Source organism: Oculina patagonica, chromosome 7, assembly GCF_052425735.1.
Source record: "Oculina patagonica isolate OP01 chromosome 7, crgOcupat, whole genome shotgun sequence".
Classification (NCBI taxonomy): Eukaryota; Metazoa; Cnidaria; class Anthozoa; order Scleractinia; family Oculinidae; genus Oculina; species Oculina patagonica.
Genome location: NC_135764.1, coordinates 12,542,788 through 12,569,219, shown reverse-complemented (window position 1 = coordinate 12,569,219; position 26,432 = coordinate 12,542,788). Strand labels below are relative to the sequence as shown.

The following is a 26,432-nucleotide window of genomic DNA, read 5'->3' as shown; positions in this document are numbered from 1 at the left end:
TGACGGGATATTAACAGGGTCGTAAGCCATGAAGAAAGGAAGGTGCTCAGCGACGGAAACGAGGAAGACAGAACAAAAAAGTAGCCTAAACCGAACTCTCGGGGCATGAACGCATATGAGAAAGTCCTGAAGTCGAGAGGGCGTATAAATACTATGCTCAATACCCAAGGGTATTACGGGAGCCTCCAAGGGCAAAAGGTGCTAATTTATGTAGCGCGCGAGGCCATTTCGGCGCAAACATATCAATGAAAATAGCAAAAATTCAACTTCTGCCCTCTGCCGTTTGGCGTTCGTTAGCTGAAATGAGTAGTTTTGTGTTTGTCGTGAATGTAGGATTTGACCCCTATTTCTATGAGGGGATTAACTTTAAAATTCCATAAAAAAGGTAACAAAATGAGAGGCAAGCTCGCGTTTGTCGTTTTCCGTATCTCGTCATGCTTAATCTCTCTAATGACAAAGACCGTTTGCTTCAGTAAAAAAAAAAATACTATTTTTTAAATAGGTAAAACCCATAATTTTTTAGAATTATTGAATTTTCTGGACCCATTCTCGTACCTCGAGTCTTCGTCCCTTCTGCGCAGGCTTGAACCTAACCGCGGGTCAAAGGGAACGAAGACCCTGGGTACGAGGATGTTCTGGATCTTTTTTGCATTTTTTGGATCCCAGGCTATCGCCGATGTGAGACAGACATTTTTTTTTTCGCGCGAGAAACTGGGCTCGAAATAGGAAACACTTCCCCTTCTACCTCCCCCCGAAATAATCGGTGTCGCAGGGCTTCAAACGGGAAATATGGCGGCTGCCGGCGAAGGTCGATGGCCAAATGAAAAGGAGCAATACGAACTGCAGGAAGTTATAGGTAGGTTTTTATGGTCTGCTTTACAAAGATGATACGCCAAATTTCCCTAATCTGTGAATTTTCTTCCCAGGTTATGGAGCTACGGCCGTGGTTCAAGCTGCATTTTGCATTCCTCGCAAAGAACGTGTCGCGGTGAAGAGGATTGACTTGGAGAAATGCGGAGCAAGTATTGACGAAATGATGGTAAGTCGGTGCTGTGAGTTGTAACAAGCAACTAAGAAATGGTTAGCGGCATAAAATATATCCCAGAACTTCAATTATAGCATCAGGATTTTTTTAACTTAGTAAACCTAAATTTTGCTCAATTAACGCACACGATCGATAAATTTGACTTCAGCTGGCTTTTCTTTTGAGCATGTTTTTGCACTCGATATGTATTTTCATGGGCAACGTTTCACGGCTTGCAATTACTGCCATGGAAACAGCTATTTTTCAGTTTGATTTTCTTAAAACGTGGTTAAGCGAGGTACGCTATCTTAGGAAACATCGTGTTTATTTTTCAAGTGTGTGTAGTAAAGTACTCTAAGATAGTTTTGTACATTAGATCGAGGATTTTTTTCAGTGTCTGTGTGTTTTCTTTCAGTGTTGTGATTTCTATAACTTGGAACAGATCTTTGCATGTACAATTGTCTGACTTAAAAAGACAAACAGGTCATTTGTCTCAAATATGTATGAATTAATGAATGGATGAATCATGCAAGATGTACATGTGTAGGGCATTTATTCAAGTGCATAGTTATTAATATATTGTATAGCTATTGTTAATTCTAGCAACAGACATGATATCAGATGCTTGCTCAAAACAGACGAGTTTCATTATTGTGTATAGAGATGCCACTTTAACAAATTCAAAATTTAGGTGATTGCCAATACATGCATGTATGTTTCCATTACACTCTTCTTTTTTATAAGAATTTAGTTTATAAGAATATCAAAATTTAATAAGAGATTGCCAATACATACATGTATGTTTCCATTACATGTATTGTGCTTTTCAATAACATGCAAAATCTGCTCAATTAACGAGTAAACTAGCCTGTTCCAGGCGTTCGGTTAGTTGGGAAGCGCGAAAAACGGCGAGCGAAAAAAAAAATAGGGGGGGGGGGCGGGGAGGAGAGCGAGCGAGAGAACGCCTGTGAGCATTCATAACAAAAGGTCTTTCCGCCCACTTCTCGACCTCCGAAAGGGCTCGGGTAACATGAGCGCAGACATTTGAAGCTTGTGGTTTTCAGTTGTCAGTTTCAATCAGATTTCCCGGTAAATATGATTTTTTAAGTTCTTCCGCGTTGGGAAATGCATTTTATCGTCTGCGTTTAAATGTCTGTGCACTCGGAGTCTTCTGCAAGCGAATTCGCCGAATTGTCAGTCTGCCCTTCAACGTGTTGCAGGTTTTGTCAAAAAAATGTGAAGTGCCAGGGGAACAAGGTACCGAGAGTTTCTTTATTTAATTCGGTTTCAAACAAAGATTTAGTTGGGTTTTCTGGAGCCGAGAGTCTGGTGTTGGCCGATCTCGCAAGTTCTTTTGGACATGAACTGAATCCCGACCCACGTTTTCCTGAAATTTGCTGTTTAACCTGCGCAAGAACACTTGCAAGAACTCATGCCAGCGTTCAAAAATTATTCTCGAGGATTATCGAAAGAGAAACGTCTTAAAAGCGGCAAGTGAATGCAAGATCGCCGACGGGAGAAACTCCGTCCGTGAAGCGTTCACACACTTCAGAAAATGAATCTACAAGTACAACCACGCAAAGTAGATCGCGGCGCTGCTTGGCTCTAGGTGAAAGCTATTTTGAACCAGATTGATTCCGCAATGAATATTGACGGCGCGGAACAAACTGTTATCAAGGTGAGTTTTACCGCTACTGTTTACAAATACTCTCGAGACCGTTTGAATTCGCCCGTAATTTTCTTGTTGCTGTTTTACGCTTTTCAGTTACTGAATGTTTAAGCTTATGTTGTTTATATTGTCTGCTGGCTGAAGCCTGTTTGAATTCCTGGCTGAGAGTTTCGAGGAATAAATATCAATTTGTCAATAATACAAGCATTTACAAATTTATCTTTTTGACGGACCGCATTCGACTTCACTTGTAACGTGTTGTTTTAATATTTATTTATCGTTGAAACGGTGTCATTTTGATTTAGCGTCGACATAACACGCGGAAACAGTTAAAATATCAGACTCTTTCCAAAACCGGTTGAAAGTATACCGAAAAACTTCTCCTTTGTAGACCAAATTCCTTAAACAGTCTTCCTGTTCTTTGCGAAAACTTTCAACCAGAAAATCCTTCAATGCGTTGTTTTCTGCTGAGTTGAACTCTGTGTGACCGTCACTCGCCGCAGCCATATCTCATTTCACGTCAAGATGAAGGACGCTTGAGTGTTGACAAAAGGTGTCAAAATTGACCAATTAGAGGGTATACCAGAATCTGGTATACCGGAACTAGCTTTTGTTAAAAATGCTCACAGGCGTTCTCTCGCCCCCTCGCCTTAGTCCCCTCCCCATTTTTTCGCTCGCCATTTCTTGCGCCGCTTCCCAACTAACCGAACGCCTGGAACAGGCTACGAGTAAACTGGTTTACGGTTTTTGCTGCTGTCAATCATCTATGCAGACCTTTCAGGAAACAGAAGCTTACATCAACTGGGTCAAAATGTCACTCACTGCTCACTTCTGTCGATTGTGATTGGTAAATTTCAATCGATTTTCTTTGTTTCTGTTCGTCAGTTGTTGCCATAATTATGATATGGCAGCAAAAATACCCCAAATCCTTTAAGAGGGAACAGTGGAAAATTACCCTAAATCCTAAAAGATGGATGCAAAAACATAAAAAAAATAATAGAGAAATAATAGGGAAGGAGAGAAAAAAAAAGAGATAACATTCCTAGTTCTCTCAATCAATAGAGTGGGTATTAAAACTCGCTCGCTACAATGATTGAAAGAAAGTTGGACTGTCTGCAGTTGATTTTTGTCATACAGTAATAAAGAATGGTGTCATCAAAATCTACCAAGGATAATGAATTTAGTAGCTGGCTACAAGTCACATGAGGTTTACAGTTGTGTATGTACATTTCATATTTAACAAATCTTCTGTTAATTTCTGTTGTAGAAAGAGATCCGTACCATGAGCCAGTGTAATCATGAAAACGTAGTGAATTACTATACATCATTTGTGGTAAAACAGGAACTGTGGATTGTAATGAGATTGCTGAATGGAGGTATTTAAACTAAACTTACTATTTCTTTCTTATTTAACTCAGACTTAGACTGCAAGCCAGAGGTTTCTATGAGCAAAATTATACAGTGTAGTCATGCAAGGAGGAGCAGCAAGGAGGGGGGGGGGGGGGTGGTAGCATTATTGTTTTAAAAGGTAGACACTCTAAAGGATTGCAGTCCAACAGCTACAATGTTATGTACATGTATTTTTATTCAGGCCTTCTGATAGGGTGCGGCAAAAAAGCAGAAATTATGCGGCATTTTTAGGGCAGATTATGCAGCAAGAAAGTACTATTATACGGCAAATTATGCGATTTTATCTAAGCGATTTTAAGCTCATTTTACAAGGTTTTAGGAGATAAAAATCCATTTTGCACATTTCAAAAAATAATAAGAGCATAAAGAAAGGATAAATATCTGTATTAGAATGAAATAGATTATTTTCACCTAATTTTCACCTATTCCAATGTCAAATGGCATTCTGTGTACACTACACGACGTAGTAGAATGTTGGAGACTTTTGGTGACATAATATACGAAGTGTCAAGATACCGCTGACTGAATTAATAAAGGCCCACAAGTAAACGTATGTCAAACGATCAAACAAATATCTACGATGAGTTCTTCTACGATGTTTTTTACTTCATGGAAGGACTTAAACATTCTTAATTCAGCCATTTTGCCTTGTAAACTTCAGTACCAAACAAGAAAGCAAAGATAGAAAGCAAATTTATTTGTGTGAATGTTGTTATGACTAAGTTGAAACTGAAAAAGGAAGTTCACCGCTCGAAGTAATGTTGTTTGTTTGGAAACCACATCAGAGACATCACAGGTTTCCCAAGGATTTTTGGGAGGTAAACTACCTTGAAACAACGTTGAAATTGTCTTAGAACTTAGTTAAAGCGAGTATTTCCTTCATCTTTGCTCAAATTGTGTGATTTTGTACGAATTATGCGATTTTTGATGAATTATGCGAAAAGTTGCGATTTGAGGTCAATTATGCGAAATCGCAACATCGCATAATATCAGAAGCCCTGTTTATTTAATTTACCAGTATGCCAAAAATCATAAATTATTTTACCTTTTGAAGTTACAATGTGTGTGTGTGTGATTGTGTTCTGTTAGTGAATAGAACGCAATGAGAGAACCAAAAGATTAATCATTTCCAACAGAACATGGCTGAACAGCTAAAATATTTAATACATGTACATGTAAACTGTATTTATTATAAAATGCACTATGATTGGTCAGGTCTAGTTTATTTCGTTTTTCGGTTGTTTCGTCTTGGTCATTGGTGGTTTCCCTTGTTTTAGGTCATTTCGTTTTGGTGGTTTCATCTTGCTGTTTCCGGTTTTCGTACTTGTCGTCAATTTATACCCTGTCCTCATTCTATACTTTGATCTGCTTTCGAAAATTAGGGGTGGTCCATGGACGGGTCCACAAGGTAGTCTATGGACTCGGGTCCATGTTTTGTGCATGTCCCCTTCTAATGTATGTGTTGTGGTTTAAATTTATCTTTGGTTTAAAATTTTTCAAACCAGTTTTATTTTTATTTTTCATTGTCTCATATTCATTATCAAAATCTAAAACAAAGGGAAGTAAAAATCAAACTGGTTTGAAAAAAATTAAGCCAAGGAAAAAATTTAACCACAACATATGCATCATGCATTTGAGTGCACACATTTTCTAAGACAAAAAACAAACAAACAAACAAACATTCACAGGGCATGCAATAATGACAATTTATTAATTGTGTTATATTCCTTCTTTGTTAGGCTCTATGCTTGATGTGATCAAGCACCTGAAGAAGAAGGGTAGCTGTGAAGATGGACTTCTTGATGAGGCTGTCATTGCATCTGTGTTGCGGGAAGTTCTGAAAGGTCTGGATTATTTTCACAGTCAGGGCCTCATACACAGGTGTGTTGATGATAACCCCTTTATATCGATATATAAATTTGTTGTGCTTACTTCCATTATTTTGTATAGTTTTATTTGGTATTAATAATACATGTGTACACATGTATGGTAAGTTTTTTAAACTACTTGAAAGAGGCATGTGCAGTAGCAATGGGCTTTCATGTACAGAGGTTGTTATTGTCTAAAACTAGTTGCAGAGTTCCAGGTAAATCCTGGCCATCTGACGTGTTGTTAGGACAGTGTACCATAGTGCTAGTACAGTTTTTAATGAAGTTTTTTTTTTTTAATTAAAAAAAAAAAAAAATGTTTTTGACATTGAGTCACTAGTGCTGTTTTTTGCCATTTCAAGATGTACATGTATATATAAGACATTCTCTAGCAATAGTTTTTTTAGCATTCCGAGATCATCACGGTAAGACATTCTCTTATTCTGGGATGTATAAGACATTCTCTAGCAAGATTACATTCTGGTTGAAGGAAACAACCAAACAAAAGCACTCATGACTCAACCATTGTTTTTTAAATAAATCTTATGCTTTATTGAACCATAAAAGTAATTTAAGATTAATTTAAAATCTGTTCAAGTTTGTAGAACAATTTAATTAATCAAAACTGATCAAGTTGCCTCAAAATCAAGTCTCAAGTTCCAACAGTAAACACACCACACAAACAGAGGGTGGTCCCCCGTGGCTAGAGAGTGGTGCCAGTATGGTGAACCACTATAAGCTCTAGATTCTTCAGATTAACTTATTTTTTTGCAGCTTAATGATGATTTTTGTTTTTTGCATTTTTCTCTCTCTTTCACCGTCTAGGGATGTGAAAGCTGGTAATATTCTGTTGGCTACTGATGGGACAGTTCAATTGGCTGGTAGGCTAATTAAAGAAAAAATAATGTGAAATGATTATAATAGATGTAACTTATGTACGGTACATTTTGTAAATTTCCTATTTTTTTTTTTCGACAAGTGGTCTTCTGAAGGAACATGGTAGTACAATGTTGTCATTGAAAATCTCTTGTGAAGTGTTACTGTCCCTTGTACACCTAACTTGTCTAACAATGAACTTGCTTCATTAGTTGCTTAGGTGCTATTTTTGGATGGGGAAACCCTTACCCTATACCAGACCATGTTCAGCTGATTTTGCAACCCTACACTGTATACCAAACTAGACTCCAAAAATCCCTACCCTGTCCCAGACGTGCTTTTTTTAGAATTGTATCACTAGTACTTAGAAGTTCTCTCTAATTTCTATACCCTATCCCAACTAAACTGCATAAAAACCATACCCTTCACAGCGGCACATACCTATTAAGCTTATATATGGGAGTGTCCCCCCCCCCCCCTGCCCCTGGATTAAAAACACTGTGCTTCAATTTACCAGTCACTGCATGTTTTCTGTACTCTTACCCTTGGACCCCTATCAGTGACTCATACAGTTTAGTCATACAACGGATGGCTTTTTTTTTACTAGGATTTACCGGTACTATGTATAATACATGTAATTTACAATTACCTGTATTATAAAACATTTACTTTTGTAGATTTTGGTGTCAGTTCTGTGATTAGTGACTATGGTGACAGATCCAGGCCCAAGGTTAGGAAGACATTTGTGGGGACACCATGTTGGATGGCGCCAGAAGTCATGGAGCAGGTCAGGTCTAGATATTGAAATGTACATGCCCAGGGGGGGTACTCCGGCTTGTAAATGACGGGGATGATCGAAGGATTTTTTTTTTGGTTTAAAATTTTCGATTCCGGGATTTTTTTGGGTTGGAAAATTTGGCAAGTATTTTTTTGGGTGACTTGATTTAAATAGGGGATTTTTTTTGGGTATTAAAAACGAACTAAAGTGCCTTAGGGCGGCCTTGGCATATTTATGGTATGATGAATAAACAAACACGAGCCTTCAATTTTTTATGATTTTCTTTATGTTATATTATTGCCCCTCCTGGCAATTTAGGGGTAATTTGACAAGGGATTTTTTGGAGGGTTATTTTTGGTCAAGGGATTTTTTTGTGTAATGTCGGAAGACTTAGGGATTTTTTTGGGTCCTGAGTTTTGCCTTCATTCGATCATCCCCGTCATTTACAAGCTGGAGTACCCCCCCCCCCCCCCCTGGGTGTACATGTAGCACATTACACCATACATATAGTGCATGCTATTTATTTGATAACTTACAACACGTGATGCACATCATCCTAATTACTTTTAAGCTCATTATTCTTATACCTTTTCAGGTTCATGGATATAACCACAAAGCTGACATTTGGAGTTTTGGTATTACGGCCATTGAGCTAGCAACTGGAATAGCTCCTTATGCCAAATTTCCAGCTATGAAGGTAGGCTAGTGTGTGGTGATGATACACAAGTTTTAGGATATAATTTATATGTTGCAGTTAATTTTTTATCTCAGTTATTTTTTTAAATAGTTATTTTTTTTTTCTAACTACATGTAGCTGTTTGTTTTTACTAGGTTAATAAGTCAAAAAAGTAAAATAGCCCCTGTCTTATTAGAGACTACAGTAGATATCCCCAGGAAATTTTTGTATTTGTAGGAAATTAATATAGCTGCCTACAAACAGACTCGTAAGTGGGATAGAGGGTGAAAAAAAAAAATGGTGAGGGGAAAGGGCTGAAAATAAAATGGAAAAGCCAAGTGTCTTTTTTTTTTCTTCCCCCCTTTTTTTTTTTTGCTCTTTACAGTACTCCAGAAGGGAGCCTGTTCATAGGCCAAATAGACAAACATTAAAATCTTTACACTAACCTTTATCATTGTTTCTTGTTAGGTCCTCATGCTAACGTTACAGAATGACCCACCTTCTCTTGACACTGTGGCTCAGAATGAGGGAAACAAAGAAAACTACAAAAAATACTCTAAAATGTTCAGAAAGATGATCAGCAGCTGTTTAATGAAAGAGCCTTCGCAGAGGTACAGGACTGATTAATTAAGGGTTGTGAGGATACTAAATCACTCAGTGGAAAGTGTGCGTGTGTGTACATCATCATCATTATCATCATCATCATCATCATCATCATCATTATATCCTTTATTTAAACACAAATTATAAGGGTTTTAAGCACAATGCTTGTGGGGTCATGGGGTCATCTACTTAAATTAATCGTGACGAAAAAATGATGGTTCTTATGTAGCAAAATATATCCATGGATAAATGGCCAATTGACTGGCCTTCTCCACCACAAGTCTCTTTGAACCTCAGTGGATAGAGCGCCTACCCAATGTTTGGGTGGTCATGGGTTTTGATTCCTGTTAGGGACTGAGACTATTTCTTTGTCTTGCCATCCTGACAGGATGGACAAAATAACTCATTTCACTAGAGAACGTCCAAAAAAATCTCTCTATGTTTACGCTATACAAGTAAGGATATTATTTTGAGGAGAAAGAACCTTGTACGTGATGACATCTCTTGTTTCTACTTTCTATTATGCTTTCTCCCTTTAAACTTTGTTCACCCGAAATAAGAGAGTTTTGGCTTAGTACATTTAATATATAATGTGATTTTTTTTTTCTAGGCCAGATGCTAGTGAACTTTTAAAGCTTCCTTTCTTCAAGAAAGCGAGGGTAAGTCCACAGATATACTCTCTATTGCATAGAATGGACACACCTGTGGACCCTTTGCAGCCCCTTTTACTCTGACTGACAGTTTGACATGTTGCAAATTGCGATTAGGTTCTCTGTAATAACGGTAGCTAGCGAAAGGGATAACTTGTAAAATGATCCTTTAAAGCTCCTTTGCTCTCCTTTTTCTTTCAAAGTTGGTATGGTTATAACTAACTGTTAATTAATTTGACACATTCTTCTCACTCATAATTATTTATTACTATAATGTCGTATTCCTTACTACATGAATAAGTTTTTTATTTTATTTTGGATAAAAAGTTGTTAACAGGTATCTTGATTTCTTGAACTTCCCAATAACTTGACTTGCTTCTCACAGTAAACGGTAAAAGGTAAAGGTAAAGCAACTCTATTTATACACGGTTTGTGTTTAAAGCTAGAAGCTTGTGGGGCCGTGTATATGAAACAAATATAATATATTAAATAAACATAACATGGTTAAAAATCCCAACTGGCAGGGGCAGACCAGTTGGCTATTTACGCATGACCGAGGATTTGAGCTCGGGGCAACCGAGAACAAATCCAGATAGTGGTCAGAACGGGACTTGAACCCGGGACCTCCAGATTTCAAGTCCGGCGCTCTAACCACTCGGCCACGCTGCCTCCTAACTTGCAACTTTATCCCTGAGTTTTCTGCAACATTATTCCTTTAAAACAAAGCAAAAACTGGGGGAAATAAATACATACATAAACAAACCCACATGTGAAAACTGAAGTCATTTTTTATCAATGTTCTTTTTAGTTGAAAATCACATTCATTGCATTCATTCATTGCACCGAACCCTACAATTCTAGTTTGTTTTGAAGGTTTAAGAAATCGGGACTCTACTGTACAGTGCAATTGTTGTCTCTGTTGGGCAAGATTACAACAGCAAAAAAAAAAAAAAAGATTAGTAATAGCCTTTTGGATGTATCTTAAATCTTTTTTTTTTTCTAATGTACAAAATTATAGTAAAACTGAAAGAAGCATCCAAATTTTTAGTATATCAAATAGAAAATCACCAAATAAATGTAAATAAGCCAAAAAGGAACAAGCATGGCAAAGATTAGTGGAGCAGGAATAGTACATACGTATACATGTACATTGTACTGGTATGTGGGATGCATTTGTTGTTGCTTCTGGTTCTTGCACCTAGCTACACTGTAGGTTTTTTTTTATCTGCAAAAAAACAATATACACTTCTACATGTAGATTCAAATTTGATCTGGTATCAGTGGACAAATAGTCGCTCCATACGTAGGCTCAATTTCCACCGCCTTTTTGGGTCTGGTCTTTGTTGATAATCATGGGCTTTTCTACCCCATAAAAGCGGCTGGAAATCGAGCCTACTCCATGGTCCCGCTGCCAATTTTCACTCACTTTAATTATTAATATTTTTCGAAATTAGGGAGGATTGAAACCGATTGTGAACACAAAACATGAATCTTACAAAAAAATCTACAGTATTCTGTACATGTAATCTTGTTCAACATACATTTTCTGTTGACCATCAGTCTCATTATGCTCTTGCAGGAAAATGATTTTTTGGTTGAAATGTTAGTCCCACTAATGCCTTCACTGGGTGAAAGGTCACAAAAGGTATTTATTTATTATTTATTTTTTATTTATTTTTTGTCTATGTGTTTAGTACATAGTTTTTTTTAAACACTTCAGTAGTGACATCATTGGAAACTCATCTGACAGTTAAATGTGCTATAGCTGTATACTTTTACTAGTAAGAAAGAAAGGTAACTGTGAAAAGAACTGAACAGCTCCCGCTAACCGACTGTCGGTCAACTGTCGGTCGACAGGTTACCAACAGACTACCGACAGGCCACCGACAGCCCACCGATAGGTTACCGACAGTTTCCCAATTTAACAGACATTTTACTGTAAAACTGAGCAGTAAACACAAATTTTAAATTTTTTTTAAAAAAAAAAAAAAAAAAAAAAAAAAATTTTTTTTCTGGTGTGGGGCACCTTATATTACTGTATATGCTCTTTATACCGCTCGCTTCTTTTATGTTTTTTTTTTTGTCCCTCACTTGACATTTTATACGAGGTCGACTTGGAGCAAGTCTAGTTATACATGTAAGGCATTTTTAACTGGCAGATTGCAGTTACATCCCGTCTTTTTTTTTTTTCTCGGGTCTGTTTGTGTTTATTATAATGTACTATACATAATTTGTAGGCTTTGATATTACAATAGTATACCCTTAAAATAGCTGTGTCACAGATTTTAACCAAATTTGGGCATGGAAAAGGGACCATCAAATTCAGTGAAATATAAAAATAACCCCTTAAAACAGTAAAGGAACATTTCAATAACACAGTAAATTAATGCAAAAAAAGGTACGGATGGCCAAAAGTGACAAAGATTGACACGGATTTCAGTCTGGGTTTTTGAAATATTGTTGGGCGAACAGTTGTCAAAGTTCATCTCATTTGCTTGTAACTTTAAATTTTAACGCCCAGCCGCAGACAAATATGGTTTCAATGAAGTTATGGTTTTGTTATTATATTTGAACATATCAAAAAATGAATACCAAGAGTGAATCTAGATTTCGAGAAAATCAGCGTGTTTGAGAACAAAAGAAAACATGAATCGTTGCTATGGTAACCTTTGTGACAAAATGACGGGTAAAAAATTAAAATTTGGCCATATTTGATCATTATGGAGTATTTTGGCAAAAATTGAACATTGGCTTACTAGATAATTTTAAGTTCAAAACAACACCTTTCGGCTAAAAAAACTACATCGAGCCTCCTTAAGACTAATCTCCACTGTTATCTTTTAACTCATTTTTGCTGTGTGTGAAGGTTAAGAGAGTCCAAGGCTCCAGTGGTCGGCTTCATCGGGCAGCAGATGGCAGCTGGGAGTGGTCAGATGACGAAGCAAAAAAGGGAGATGAAAGCGATGGCGATGATGAAGATGATGAGAAACCAGCAAATGTAGATACTGTCAAGGTAAAATCGCATTAAAAATCTGCACCATTCAGGGTGTATTAATTTAATCACAAGCGACTTGTCATGTCGCTAAGTAGCCTGTTCCAGGCATTCGGTTACATGTGTAGTTGGTGGCGAGCGCCTGGAACAGGCTAGTCGCTAAGCGAACAGCGACCGGAAAAAGCATGGCTCGCCAATGACTTGTCTTGGCAGCAGGCCTCCAATTCTAACCTCAGTATGCTTCAACCAATTTCCTTGTGACTTCACAGTCGAACTTCCCTGTGAAACCTTTTAAGGTCATTACCCTGAAATAGAACTGAACACTGACAGATTTTTAAACAAACTTCGCCTACTGGTTTATTACTTTAAGGGAACTTAAATTTTGAAATAAAAAAGGGGGTCACCAGATGCGTTTAGGGGCAGGAAGACCTTGCATATTCCATATTATTCCTTAATAATTCAGTCCTCTGCGAGTACTGCCAAACTTTTTATTTTTTTTTTTTAATATAATATTTTTTTTTTTTTTTTTTTTTAAAAAAATTTTATCGCTACACCCAAAATATAAAAAACTCGTTTACACTCGTTTACAGAAATCACAATTTACTTTTCTCGCGGCTATCCTAAAAAAAACCGCCATTCTCGCAGTAAGGATGCGCAATGCAATACAGGGCAATGACCTTAAACTACCTTATTTTACTAATTTTCGCGAGTACTTATTTTCGCGATTTTCACGAAATTTAGTACGCGCGAAGAAAACATTGTGCGAAATTTAAACACGCGATAAAGTTAATACCATTCAAAAGAGAAAACTGTTTCGAACTGCAACTATCTACTTTTAAAAATATCTTTCCGTATTGTTTTTGACGAGCACCCTTCCTCTGATGACTGTTTCGCTCTTGTAAATTGGCCAAAACCTCTTTAGTACAGTCACCAAAGTTTCCGTTTGCAGGTTCCTTGTAGTTACATTGAACCAGACTTTGTACACTTCCAGTAGTTCTTTAGTTTTTGACGACTGCTCCATAAAACAGTGGCAAAACCGCAAAATTTAATACACTTCTTCTCTCTTTTTTTTTTCTTGCAATCGCCAAAATTAATACTCGCGAAATTTGGAAAATTAGTAAGAATAAGGTAAACAAGGTTATGAGTTGACAAGTGTGAATTAACTTTTCTTTGTTGACGGTTCTTAAAGGAAAATCCCGCCAAATCTGAAAAACCAGATATCAACGTTCAACCATCAACACCAACATCACCCAAACCACGTAAGTATAAGTATCCTAACTACATCTATACATACTTATTATTCAACAGATGCGCGCGCTGCCCATATATGGTCAAAATGTTAACGATATCTGTCATCTGTGCATGACAGATATCCTGCGACATTCGTAGGTTGCAAAGATTCGTCCGAAATCTTGTAAAGCGCTGCACAATTACAGTTTTTCTATGTGCAAAATGTGTTTCGTTGACAATTCGTTGAATAATAAAACAATTATCCTGCTCAATCTTGCGGAATATTGTCTGATTTTAGCCAACTCGGCCTACGGCCTCGTCAGCTAAGTATCAGGCGATATTCCGCGCGATTTCGCAGGATAATTGTTAAATATATGCGGTCGGGTTCCAAACATGTTACCACGGTAGTCATGCAACGTACATGTACTTCCTGCCAAAGATGTGACATAGCCTGTGCTTTGCTATCGTCACGCAATCTACTGAAATGTTCACTATGGACAACCCCACCAAGAGGTGTTTGTCCTGTGTGCTACAGCTCTTTGACAATTTTTTTTTTTTGTATTTTTTTCTTCCATTTCTATATAAAATTATTCCTTGGGATGTAATAAATTGGTGCAAGACTTAAAAGTGCAAATAATAATGTTTGGCGTTTTTTTTTTTTTTTTTTTTTTTTTTTTTTTTTTTTTTTTTTTTTTTTTTCAAATTTTTTTTTTTTTTTTCCCTTCCCTTTTTTTTTTTTTTTTTATTTTTTTTTCCCTCTTATTAAGAAACAAAAAAAAAAACCCCCACAAAACTAAGACCCACCAATTTTTATTACATTTTGCAGCTCCACAAATCAATTTGGATCTTACCCTTAGATTAAGGTGAGTAGTTTGTGTTACTGGCCTAAATTCTGTATTTAAAAAAAAAAAAAAAACGTATAAAAGCAAGACTCGCATTCGCAATAAGACGGTAAGGATAGTTGTATTTTTTCTACTCTCCGCTTCAATATTGTTTTAACTGGTTAAGCTACAGCTATGGTAAACAGTGGTGGTTTCACTTCTTCTTTGCCTGGTTCGGTTGGTTTTGTGCTGTTTTGACATTATGTACTGAAACAATCTTTGTTTTATGTGCGCATTTAATAATGTTTAAACGTGCTACTGATGGTTAATTTTGTAAATTGAAGATTGTGGTTTGTTGTTTAGTGGAGCTCCCACGCGCGCATTTGGCGCACTCCCCCATGCCTAAGAAAATTTGGTAAACCCGTCGAGCTGAAAAATTTTAGCTCTCGCGCGACTCACGTGTTCGTGTGTCCGTCCGTACGTACCTATGCACGCCACATTCACTACCAGTATTCCTGTTTGCAATACGCCATGATTCGCGATCTTTAAGGTTTTGGCGTTGTTTATAAGTCGGCAACACGCTCAAGAAACAAGTGAACTTATGTTGTGTTCTTTAGCCTTGGCAAAATCTGCTGTGCTATAAAATCGTCTTGTGTATCCATCCGAACGTTACGATATCATTGTAGTGTTCTCTGTAGGACTTGATCGATGTCTGATCATTTTGCCTGTTTTTGTTCGCAGATTTTACATTTTGTTTCTTTTTAATTTAACAGAAATGCCAAAAAAGAATTGAATGATATCAGATTTGATTTTACTCCCGGAAAAGGTAAGTGGACAGTTTTGATCTGTTTTGTTTTCAGAGTGCTTTGTGTATTACACCTCTTCGCCTTATTAGGTCTTTTGCAACAAACAATAACAAGTGCAAAACCTGCCATGCTGCCCACTGGGACATCCAAAACAGAGAGAAGACAAGCTTGACTGCTTTGAGTCACTTTGTTTTGGAGGCTGTCAAATCCATTTACCATCCAGCTTCGTGCATTTCGAGCTATTTGACTGTTTGTTGCAAAAGTCTTATTGTTACGTTGAAGTCTTTTCCCGTCCACACCCCTTCCCCTACTTTTTAGGCCAATTGCATGTTCTCCTGCACCACTTTTTTTACGAAGTTTTCCATTCCAATGCGTAAGTTTTTTTTCCTTTCAGTCTCCCATCTCTTTCCTGTATTTTTCCCGTCAAAAGACACTTCGTTGGAATATACCATCGCGCTATATGTGGTGCCAAGTTCCAAGAACACTGCTTTAATAGTTTTAGAGATATTGTTTATTCAGTATTTTACCATTTTTTGAGTCAAATCTTATGACGTCATCACTTATCTAATTTGCATAATACAAAAACGTCAATATCGCTGAAACGAAAAAATATATTTCAAAAAGAAAAACGCAATTCTTCTGTATTTCGAAAGGCCTTTCAAATTAGCAGAATAATATTTTTCATGTCATATACACTTTAACCGTCTCTCACCCTCCTACCACCCTCGCCCGTGCGTCCCAACCGTATTCCTTGATTGTTCAGCTTCATATATCGAAGTTTTGCTTGTTAAATAGCATTACAAGCATTCTTTTCTAACCTTTTTTTTTATCTCGCTTATCAGATACAGCTGAAGGTGTAGCTCAAGAACTCGTCTCGGCAGGTTTAATAAGTGGACAGGATTTAGTTGTTGGTAAGACGTACTCTTTGCGTCATTAGGACTAGCTAGATACCTGTCAAGTCTTAAAGGAGATAATTGCTCCACTTGCGGACTCTGTTACAAATAATGGCATTTAATTGTACTTTTTAGATTACTGAAATTATTTTCATTTAGCCCCCCTTTTTATTATTATTATTATTATTTTTTTTTATTTCAAATCTGTACCTGATGGTTTTTTTTTTAGTTTTAGTATGTGTCCCCAATTAGTCTGTCAAAGACCTAACGCACTGATGCGTTTATAAAGATTTTACTTCCTTTGCTTAGTATCATCCACTTACACAAATTTATTGTTGTTTGAGGTTTAGAAGACAAAAACGTTCGGGTGGGAGGCAAGTGTAGTATTGAGCTAATATAGATATGGAGAGAAAATGGACTATTACCTGAATAAAACTACTTCTTTTTAAAGACGTAGGGCGCTTTTTTTTTGTGATATGGAAAATTATGGAAGGTTGGTGTCAACTCGATGGATATCTCGATGGATATGTCAAAACAGTTAAATGTATTATTGTAACTATTGTTTCTGTCTTTTGCAGTCGCTGCTAATCTAAGAAAAGTAATTGATAATCCACCAACCAGCAAATCAATGACCTTCCCACTCGTAAGTATTGTCTGTTCATTTGTTCTATTTTTGTTTGTTTATTTTCAAGGTGTGTTGGTTAATGGGTTGAACCCTGACCGTAGTTGCTGTGTTGTGTTTTTGGACTAGACACCTGGGTTGGCCTCCTACCGAACAACCCCTATCGGCAACTTGCTCTGACTGTGCTGACTGTGAATGTTATTTCGATTTCTTTTTTATTTTAGAAATCAAGTGGAAATTTAAACGAGGCTGCAGACGATCGCACACTCATTGGATTCGCCCAGCTCACAATCAACTCCTAACAGCCACAACAAGAGAAGCTATATGAAAATAATTTTAGTTTTGTGTTCCGTAACTCATCTCGTACTTAGATGTTTTCCCCTGAGCAGAGTGCCAGAAAAATCAACCCGTGGGACGAGTACCCGAAAGTTTGCCGAATATTTTTTAGCCAATCGGAAAACTGCAATAGACACTTGCGAGTAAACCGAAGATCGTCTTTTGAGCTAGTATGTCGTTTATTTTTGACAGCTGCGATCAAAAAAACTATAGACTTACAAATTCATTGGAACTGCAATGTGGTGTAGAGTTCTCCTGCCTGCATATAACTTGAATGACTTGAACTAATTTTATACCAACGTTCCAACTATTGGAGTTGGGGTTTTAAGTAAGTACATCACGACCGCGTACAAGAGGGACTGGAATACAGTTGAATCCCGATAATTCCAACCCTCAAGTGTAGTTGAAAAAGCTTCCAGATATCGGGAGCTTCAGTGATCAAGGGTAAAATTAGTAAGAATACAACCTGGAGGAGGCTCGGAAAAGGTTGGAGTTAGCGGGAGGTTCGAGTTACTGAGGGTTCGAGTTATCGGGATTCAACTGTAATTATTTTTCATTGCTACACTGAAGTTTTGTGATGTCTCCTGCACGAATATTAGGGCTATACCGTCGTGACTTCTTAGCTAAATGTGTTTGACTTCTTCAGCGTTGCCAGGGGTAGTCCATACAACTAGAATATGTAAAACAGTTTTATAATTTCTTTATTATAAGCATTAGGCACGTCTCCACAGTGAGCGGGTCACCTTTTTCATAGAAAGCGTTTTTCACTTACTATCGAATTTCTCAACCAGTTCAGTCCTGATTGGCTTCTTATTTCTCCTAACATTATCCATGCAAAGCCAGGGATACAGGTGATAAGAATGCAGAAACTGATCAGCAAGGGGAAATGTATTAGTCTATAGGCCAAATCACCTAACTAGTGTCATAATAAAATATATATATTATGGACAAGAAAGTATTTTCTCTTGGTGAAAACCATTGAAGTGAAGTAGTATACTGACTCGCATGTGATTACCAATAGTGCTTTCGGTTTGACAAATCATTTAGATTTTTTCCTGGAATAAAAATGATACATCATTTCATATCAGTAAAAACATTTAATTTGCAAATAATATAAAACTGGACATTGCAATGAGATTTTGGACATTGTAGCTCAATCTTTAGTTACCATTAAATAACTTGCAAGGCATGTTTTTGTTTTTGTTTTCTCAATCCAAGTTCTTATTTCAAGCTAGGAAGAAAGAGGTTTCCGTATACGATTTTTTTTTTTCTCCGAGTAGCCTTTGTTTGGCCTATAATGTTTAGAAAGAGCTTATAGTACCACTTAATCAAAACCAATTAAAATATGAAATATTTTAAATATGCTTAAGCAGTCAGAATAAATATAAGTAAGAAAGGGCGGAATTGCGCCAGGTTTCTTGCAAAAAATAAAATTGTGTAAAAATAAAGGTGGGATTGACAAGGGAAAAAAACCCTAAAAAATTAAAAAAAAGCGCGGGAAAAGTCATGCACAAGACTAGTTATGATTGGCTGATAAAAAATACCTTTATTCTGATTGGCTAGCTTGCCATACGCGAGTTTTGAGAAGTTTCCCCGCCAATAAGGCGCTTCTGCTTCAGGTTTGATGATTGTACATTTAATTTTGATCATGTTTGTATAGATCGGGTCATATTCAAATCATTCACATACGCCGTTGTAATTTGCGTCAGGAGTAAAAATATAAATAGTCTAGTGAAGCAAAAATAGGTGTGATTGAGAAGATATTTTAATAAAACAATGCTCTCAAACGTGATGTTCTGTTTTGTATTTTAGATTGTAGCTTTTTTCGCATTTACTCAACTAAAACCCCATTTCGAATTGTGGTGAACCTTAAAATGGAGCCAGTTCCTGCTCAATGCCAAAGACATTGATATTTTTTTAGTTACAGTGCCATGGACAATGACAAAGTGCATGGATGTTTCTTCACGAAAAGGTTAATATCACGCATTGCTTGTTATGCGGTACATGATTATATTTCAGTTAAATTATTTATGTTTGCCACGATCGAAAGCGAAAGTGCTAATTTAGCAAAACTTGATGGCCCCTTGATCAATAATGCGTTTCTGTTTTTTTCCTTTCCTTGTTTTTGTCTGTTTATGTTAGTAAAATTTCTACATTCTTTTACATAGGCAAACTTCTACGAAGTCAGTTATGATACTTCATCACTCAGCGAGTATTTGAACAAATATGCAAGTTAGATTGTTCCATGCAAATCCATACTTAATTGCGGATTGCATGGCTTTGCATGGTGTGTTTTTATTGGTCCATTTCGTTGTTGTGACGGGTGAGTTGTAATTACTTCATTGTTTACAAAACTGCTGCAGCAAAAAACAACTATTGTTATACAAACCAGTCTAAGAGTCGGGGATTCCCCTTTCAAAAGTGAAAGTGCAGACGGAAGCAAACATTCGACATCATTGTATATGTTTGGTAAATGTAAACTTTCAGTTTAATATTTATTACAAATGTCGACTGCGTCTGTCGTGAGCCAAGTGTGAAATTTCAGTGTTGTTCGATAAATACTATTGAAAGGATCGCAACAAAATGCACAATTTTTCGCAGCGTGAGCCCGAGTCTACTTGGCGAGAACTAAGCTAGCTGTCAAAAGGTAAGATACTTTTAAACGGAATTGTAGTTTTGTACCCAGATCGAACATTCTGTTAGAAATCAAACAAAGACTTCAATATGAAGTCAACCAGACGAATACTTGAATTGGTAGTCGGTGAACTTAAAATCGCAAGAGAACCCAGTTGTCCGCGGTCTTCCACATTTTTAAATGTGAAAATAATTAAAATTATTTTCATCTTTGCCAGAACTTTAAACTCATAAACAATTTATTCTTGACCGTCACGGCAAACTCTCATTTCGTATGCTACATCAATGTAAGTTTTTCACATGTTTGACTGTTAAGTCCGCAAGGAAAATTTCGGCACAAATTATTGGAAAACAGTTAAATTTTTAAATAGCTGTTTCAAACTACAGCTGTCTCCACCCTCCGTTGATTTCAGCCAATCGTAAGATTATGTTATCACTAGCAAATGTTTCATTAGGTACCAAATGACGACATGTAATTTCGTTTCTTTCAGTTTGTTTGACAAAGTTCAGGACACTTCCTAATCGCTGGTTCGCAAAACACAACAGATCGACAGTCTCTGAATCTTCCGTAAATAGAATAAGTATGGCTTCGAGAATCACTGCTTTGTTTAAAGCGACCGTTGGCTTTCTTGGCAGTAGAAAACGCTCCAGACACAAGACCGACAAGACAGTAGATGCACTTAAAGAACAAGATATAACGCATTCTGACAAATGTTGCAGCTTTCTTGATCGAAAACTCGACAACATAAAGGGGAATGTAGATAAATTGGCGAAAAAAGATCTTCTTGCAAGTATAAGCTTCCTAAAAGAAGGGATCATTATTTTGCATCAGGTTTTGTCAAAAACGACTAGAACGAGCAAAGATAATTTGGAGGGCTTTCAGTCAGAAGGAGTTTGTTCAGAAATAATTTCCCTTGTTAAGGGACTGAATAACTTAGGACCAAGCGATTTGGACGACTCAGCAGAAGAAGCCCTTTCTGACGCCAAAAGAAGATTTGAAGATGCCCTTAAAAAAGCAACAGAAGCCTTTAGCAATGAGGACCTGAAAACATCGGATCGCATTCTAGCTATGGTTGTTCGTGTTATGGGAACGATACTAGAGAGTGTGGCCATGGATAATTCTGCGAACGCGTTGGCGGAGTGCAGCGTGTGTCTTAAAGAACTACACTCCCTTCCGGCGGTTCAGAAGTGTTTCGGGGTTAAACCAATGCAAGATTTCAGGTGTTGGTGGAAGAAAGATGGTCGCAGAGAGGTTGTCGCTAATGTCTATCATCTGAATTGTTTTATTTACGATGTGATGCAATTGGCTGGCTCAACCAACAAGAATGACACATTTATCTGGCCTTACGTTGATTTTGGAGCAGAATACGTTAATTCTGTCTGTGATCCAGGAGTCACTCCACAAATTAACTTGGATGTCACTCTACTTTTGATGTGAGTACGTAATTCAGTGTGTCCCCATTTACGTAGACTGATTCCAAGCCAAACGACCTCTCTAAGTCTCTTTGAGCTTATATGAGGTAGGCAGTGGCCCAACCAAAAAGGAAAACAAATGTAAACGACTTTTAAAAGTCTACCATTACCCAGTGACTAATTGCCTCAATTTCTGCAACGAAGAGGACGAAACAGCTGTCCACTGCTAGGCTGGTGTGTTACCTCAGTCTGGAGATGAGCAAAGTGCACATACCTGAGCGTAGTGAGTCCAGTTCGCTAATAAACATAATTATATTATGTGCCTCAGGGTTGCACTATATACGTGTACATATATGTATGTACAAGTGCTTACTTTTGGATTTGATCACGAAAAGCAATAAAATTAACCCTCAGACGTACAAGGAGGGGGTGGGATTCTGAATTTTGAAAAGAGGATTCATTCTACAGTGCTGAAACTTTTAGTAGTTGTTCATTCATCCCTCGCGAAAATTTTGATATGTCACCAATTTGCCCATGATAATTGACGTTGCCATGGCAACGTCATATTTACAAGCAGGTCTGGCCAAAAATCGTCATTTTTAACATTTTTCTTTATTTTTTCATTTTTTTGAAAAAGAATTGAACGGTTTGTTTATTTTTACATTCTGAAAGCATTCTGGCTTGATTTTGCATCAATGTCCGTTATTTTTGCGACTTTCTAAGACAATGGTGAAATCCAAGCTGGCGGATCCAAGCTCGCTTTCAACTCAGAGCAAAATAATTTCGCTGTGCCTTAATAGAACAAAAACTCCGGGGAGGGGTTCCATCCACCCCCCCCCCCCCCCCCTTGTACGAAAGTGGGGGTATGAATTTGCTTGTACGTCCGAGTGTTAACAAACATAAAACAAAGAAAACAACAGCCGTACCTTTCATACAATTAGCCCTGGACTGCTTGAAATGTTGTATATTTTAAAGCAAACAGGCGTTGGAGTTACCGAAACAACGTTTACTATGCCTATAGATAAGAGCTGTACTAATCGACGAAACTTACATTGCTGTGAAAACAACTGCTTCGCCGTTTATATGTCTCGAACGCAAATGCTATAGATAAAGGCAGGGGCGGATCCAGGATTTCAAAAGGGGCGGGGGGGGGGGGGGTGGATGGCAGACCATTAGGGCCTAACCCTAACCCTAACCCTAACCCTAACCCTAACCTTAACCCTAACCCTAACCCTAACCCTAAGTGGCGGCAGACGGCGAAACGTGGCGTAACAACAACCAGACATGAGCGAGAGCTAATTTTTCTTTCTTTCTTTATTTTCTATTTCAAATAAAGTGACATTTCGAATTTTTTTTTACTGAAAAATGGGGGGGTGGATATCCCCCCTATCCACCCCCCTGTATCCGCCCCTGAAAGGTGTTAGGGATATTTTCATTTTTTTCCAAACTTGCTCAGTAGAGATTTGTGATAGGGGAGAGGGAGGGAATGGGAGGTCAGTAAGATGTCATCTTATTTCCGTAGCATATTATTGGGTGGCTAAGTTGTATGTTGAAATTTTCGTTTATATTTCAACAGAAATACCAAGAAAGTATTCGATTACATCAGGTTTTATTTTATTCCTGGTAAAGGTAAGCCAGACTCCCGATGAGATTCTCTTTATAAGTGATAGTTTCAATATTCGCGTCCGATCTTTTCAGGTATTTACAGACTCGCCGAACGGACTTGTAAAAAGACAGGGACAAAATAAGCAAGGCTTACACTACGTAGAAATGAAAAAACCTTAACGGGACAACGACATGATAGAGTCCAAACTGAAAGTCTCTGTATTTTTATTTTTGGCTGATTAGAGCTGTCGCCAGCTCCTACGTACATTAGCAGCATTTTCGTCCGCGGTCCCTTGCTTTCTATTGTCACTTGTTTTTAAGCTTAAAAATAGTGAACAATCAATCCCATAGTAATGGTAATCAAAATTGTAATCTATGATCCCATTCTATATCAATATTACAGAATGCCTATTCTGATATTTACAGTGCCGGCATTCGTATGACTTGTCTCCCTCGCAGCCGTTTTTAGTGTCGTCACGCAACCCTCCTCCCCACATGCATTTTCATTGGATCCATTCCTGTTGAATTATTATGAATATTACAGAAGGCAAGTTGTCATTTCTCCAGAAGGAACCAAATGCTTTTTAGAAACAATCTTTCTAATCAGTTCTATTTTCCTGCCATCCAATGGCATTCTTATGTTGATCTTTACCAGATACTCCTGAGGCCGTGGCGAGCGAGCTAGTGGTGGCAGGTTTGATAAGTGAACAAGAATTTGTTGTTGGTAAGAATAATTTTTTTGTATTAATTGCTTTAACTTAAGTTTAGGGTACTTTCAAATAAACATGATTTATTAACCAAGCAGGATAAAAAAACAGACTTCTCGACCAATGAAGTTTAACCAAACTCGATCTTAACCATTTGCAACCTTTTTTTCTACACCTTAGAACCAGTTTTGTGCTTCGCTTCTTTTGTGACCGGTTTATTGAAGTTTTAACTCGAATATTTGAGTCATCGACCGACGGCTAAAGCCGTTTTTCAGGAGACTTGCATTAATTCAACATGTTATTGCAGCTTGTAAAATTGGCACAAGTCCGTATTCGTTTTGACGCCCCGAGTTCAAATCTTCTATTCATCCTTAAAAATACTATAATTCCCTTGGCTGAAAGATTGTCCGCAAAATTTCACAGTTGCCCTTCCACAGCTTTAGTTAGCTTCTCGGCAACTGTTCATTTTTTTGGACGACAGTTCAGCCTCGGACATTATCCTCCAATGTATATATCGGCCGCCTGAAGGGGTTCATTTACTAATAATTCCATAGGGTAATCTTAACATAGCCGATATGTTTGATAAGCTATATTATATAAATCAGCTTGTGAAAGTGACTTCAACACCTCTGAAAGAGTTAATCTTTTTGACAGTTTATTCCTGAAGATGTTGTGTACGAGTTTCATTTTGATGTTTCTAATCAATTCGATATTTTTTGTATCGTTTTAGTTGCATTAAACCTAAGAAAAACAATCGACAATCCACCAGAAAGTAAATCCATAATTTTTCCTTTGGTGAGTATTACATGTATTTATAGAGTTACAGATAATTACAATTTCGTTCGTTCGTTCTGTGTCCATAAGTGTGCCTTAACTTTCGATTCCTTTTATTTCAGTTAAGACTAATGTAACTGTTTTGGTATTTTTTTTAGGAATCAAGTGGCCGTTTAACCGACTTCACCGACAGTTGTGCCGGCAATGGACTTGCACAACTGACGATCAACCGCCCTAAGGCCAGACAGTCCTAATGAGCGACAAGGAAACACAATTAGTCATCACTGAGTTTTGTTTTTCACCGTTCCTACTGGCCCTTAAAGATGATTTCCAGTCCGTACTGCGCAGACTCGGGCTTTGTTTACGTTTTTGTTTTGAATTCGTTGAAACGTTACACTTCGGTGACAGCATACATGACGTTTTTTAGTCCGCCATTACAGTTCGTTTCGTTCAAGAAGTTCCGATGAGCTAAAACGTCGGTTTGAAAAAGCGTCAAGGTTCTTCTACTCGTTATTATTTGTTCTGCAAGGATATCTGGCGTTAATAATGAAGAAAAAGGTAAGTTTGTCGCGGAATTTTTAGTTTTGCTTGTAAACATTCCCTTCGTGTGGGCTCACATAAACATTGCAGCCGAGATTGCGCAGTACGGACTGAAATTCATCTTTAATGGTATTACAAAAACTGAAAGACCAAACTCAAGAATTGCACGCCAACCCAGTAGTGCTACCAATCTTAGAAAGGTGATGTGACGAAGCGTCCCGTCTGTGTGAGATGTCGAACGCTTTGAAGCAGTGTTCGTTGTCTGAGTGCTAGCGGTTAGGCTGTCAACAAATTAAAAAGTTCTTTCAGTTGCGCAAAATAGCATACACCTGCATATGTTGCATACCATGAATATCTAGAAAGTTAAAATTTCATTTTAGGTCCTCGAAATTCCATGTCAAAATTTAAAAAAAATGTGTTGTTATTTTTATTTTACGTTTGTTCTTGAAAGCTGTAAGCAAGTGTTGTAATTAAGGTATGGTCGTTAAGTTTTGTATAGTACAGTTGTAAATTTTTGAGCAAATTTAAAAAACATTCACCTGTATACTAGCTTTTCTTACAAATATTTAGATTGGAAAGATTACAACTGGGAGCTACAATATAAAAGAACAGAAATTCGGAATTATAGTGCTTTAGCATGACTCATAAGACTACAGAAAAAGCTCTCCTTGCAAACACTTTCCTAAGCAAACCAATCTGGTTACGGCAAGCCCTGTTTGAATCGTCACTTCTAGCGAGAGCGACCACGACCACCTTTGCGAAGTGCAGGTCTTTTCCCTTGCTTTTTAAAGCTCACTTATGCTGTGTTTACACTTGAGCATTTACCGTGGTTAACGTTAACTGACTAAACTTTGGTACATTTGTACATTGTTTATACTGGCTTAAATAACCGAGGTAATTCTGTCATCAATCACGATAACGATCAAATCAAATTGGCGGCCAAAGAAAAAGAAAAGCTGTGGCTCTTGTAGTCCTCGCGTTTTATTTTATTAGTTTTGAGCTGCGAACTCAGGTCACAGTATTTCAGCGGCTCTTACTTTTGCCGTACAGCTGTACTTCAAGAAGTCGAGGCGAAAGCAATTGATTTTGCTTCAAAAGACAATGCGCCAATTCTGGTTTAAATCCCTTTTACACAGAAATTTTGTTGAAGATTGGTGGAAAGAAAAAATCAGAATACCTAGAGATACGTTCGATTACACTGTCCGAGTGGTTGGTCCGGATTTGGCAAAGAAGAACACCAGATTGATAGGTATATCAAATACAAACGTGGAAACGAAGTCGCGAAAACGTGATCAAATGACTCTCACCGCAGAGGTCTCTTTCGTGTTTCGCACGGGCTGGGAAATGGGGAGAGCAACGAGGAGAGGTTTCTTCGCCCTTCCCGCCGTCCCCCGCGCTGCCCCTATTTTTCACTTTTCGTGTTTTCGCCTTCCCCCCCCCCGTATTTTTTCGCCTTTCCCCACTAAAGGAGCCTCTGCAAATAAAAGGAGAGAGATCAAATGACA

General features: G+C 37.6%; 2 protein-coding genes across 2 annotated transcripts; both read left to right on the top strand.

Annotated features, from left to right (window-relative positions):
• The first annotated feature begins 769 nt into the window (after positions 1-769).
• On the top strand, positions 770-19,046 carry LOC144661619 (serine/threonine-protein kinase OSR1-like). The gene is made up of 17 exons (XM_078522423.1): positions 770-856; positions 927-1,039; positions 3,961-4,069; positions 5,843-5,984; positions 6,797-6,852; positions 7,525-7,634; positions 8,221-8,322; positions 8,770-8,912; positions 9,515-9,563; positions 11,134-11,199; positions 12,421-12,567; positions 13,736-13,805; positions 14,603-14,639; positions 15,371-15,423; positions 16,246-16,314; positions 16,875-16,939; positions 17,143-19,046. The coding sequence occupies exons 1-17, from the start codon at positions 790-792 to the stop codon at positions 17,218-17,220; spliced, it is 1,476 nt and encodes a 491-aa protein (XP_078378549.1). The 5' UTR covers positions 770-789; the 3' UTR covers positions 17,221-19,046.
• Positions 19,047-19,771: 725 nt separating this feature from the next.
• Positions 19,772-25,052, top strand: LOC144659698 (uncharacterized). The gene is made up of 6 exons (XM_078520189.1): positions 19,772-19,901; positions 20,380-21,322; positions 22,878-22,930; positions 23,562-23,630; positions 24,344-24,408; positions 24,546-25,052. The coding sequence occupies exons 2-6, from the start codon at positions 20,472-20,474 to the stop codon at positions 24,639-24,641; spliced, it is 1,134 nt and encodes a 377-aa protein (XP_078376315.1). The 5' UTR covers positions 19,772-19,901; positions 20,380-20,471; the 3' UTR covers positions 24,642-25,052.
• Positions 25,053-26,432: the final 1,380 nt, after the last annotated feature.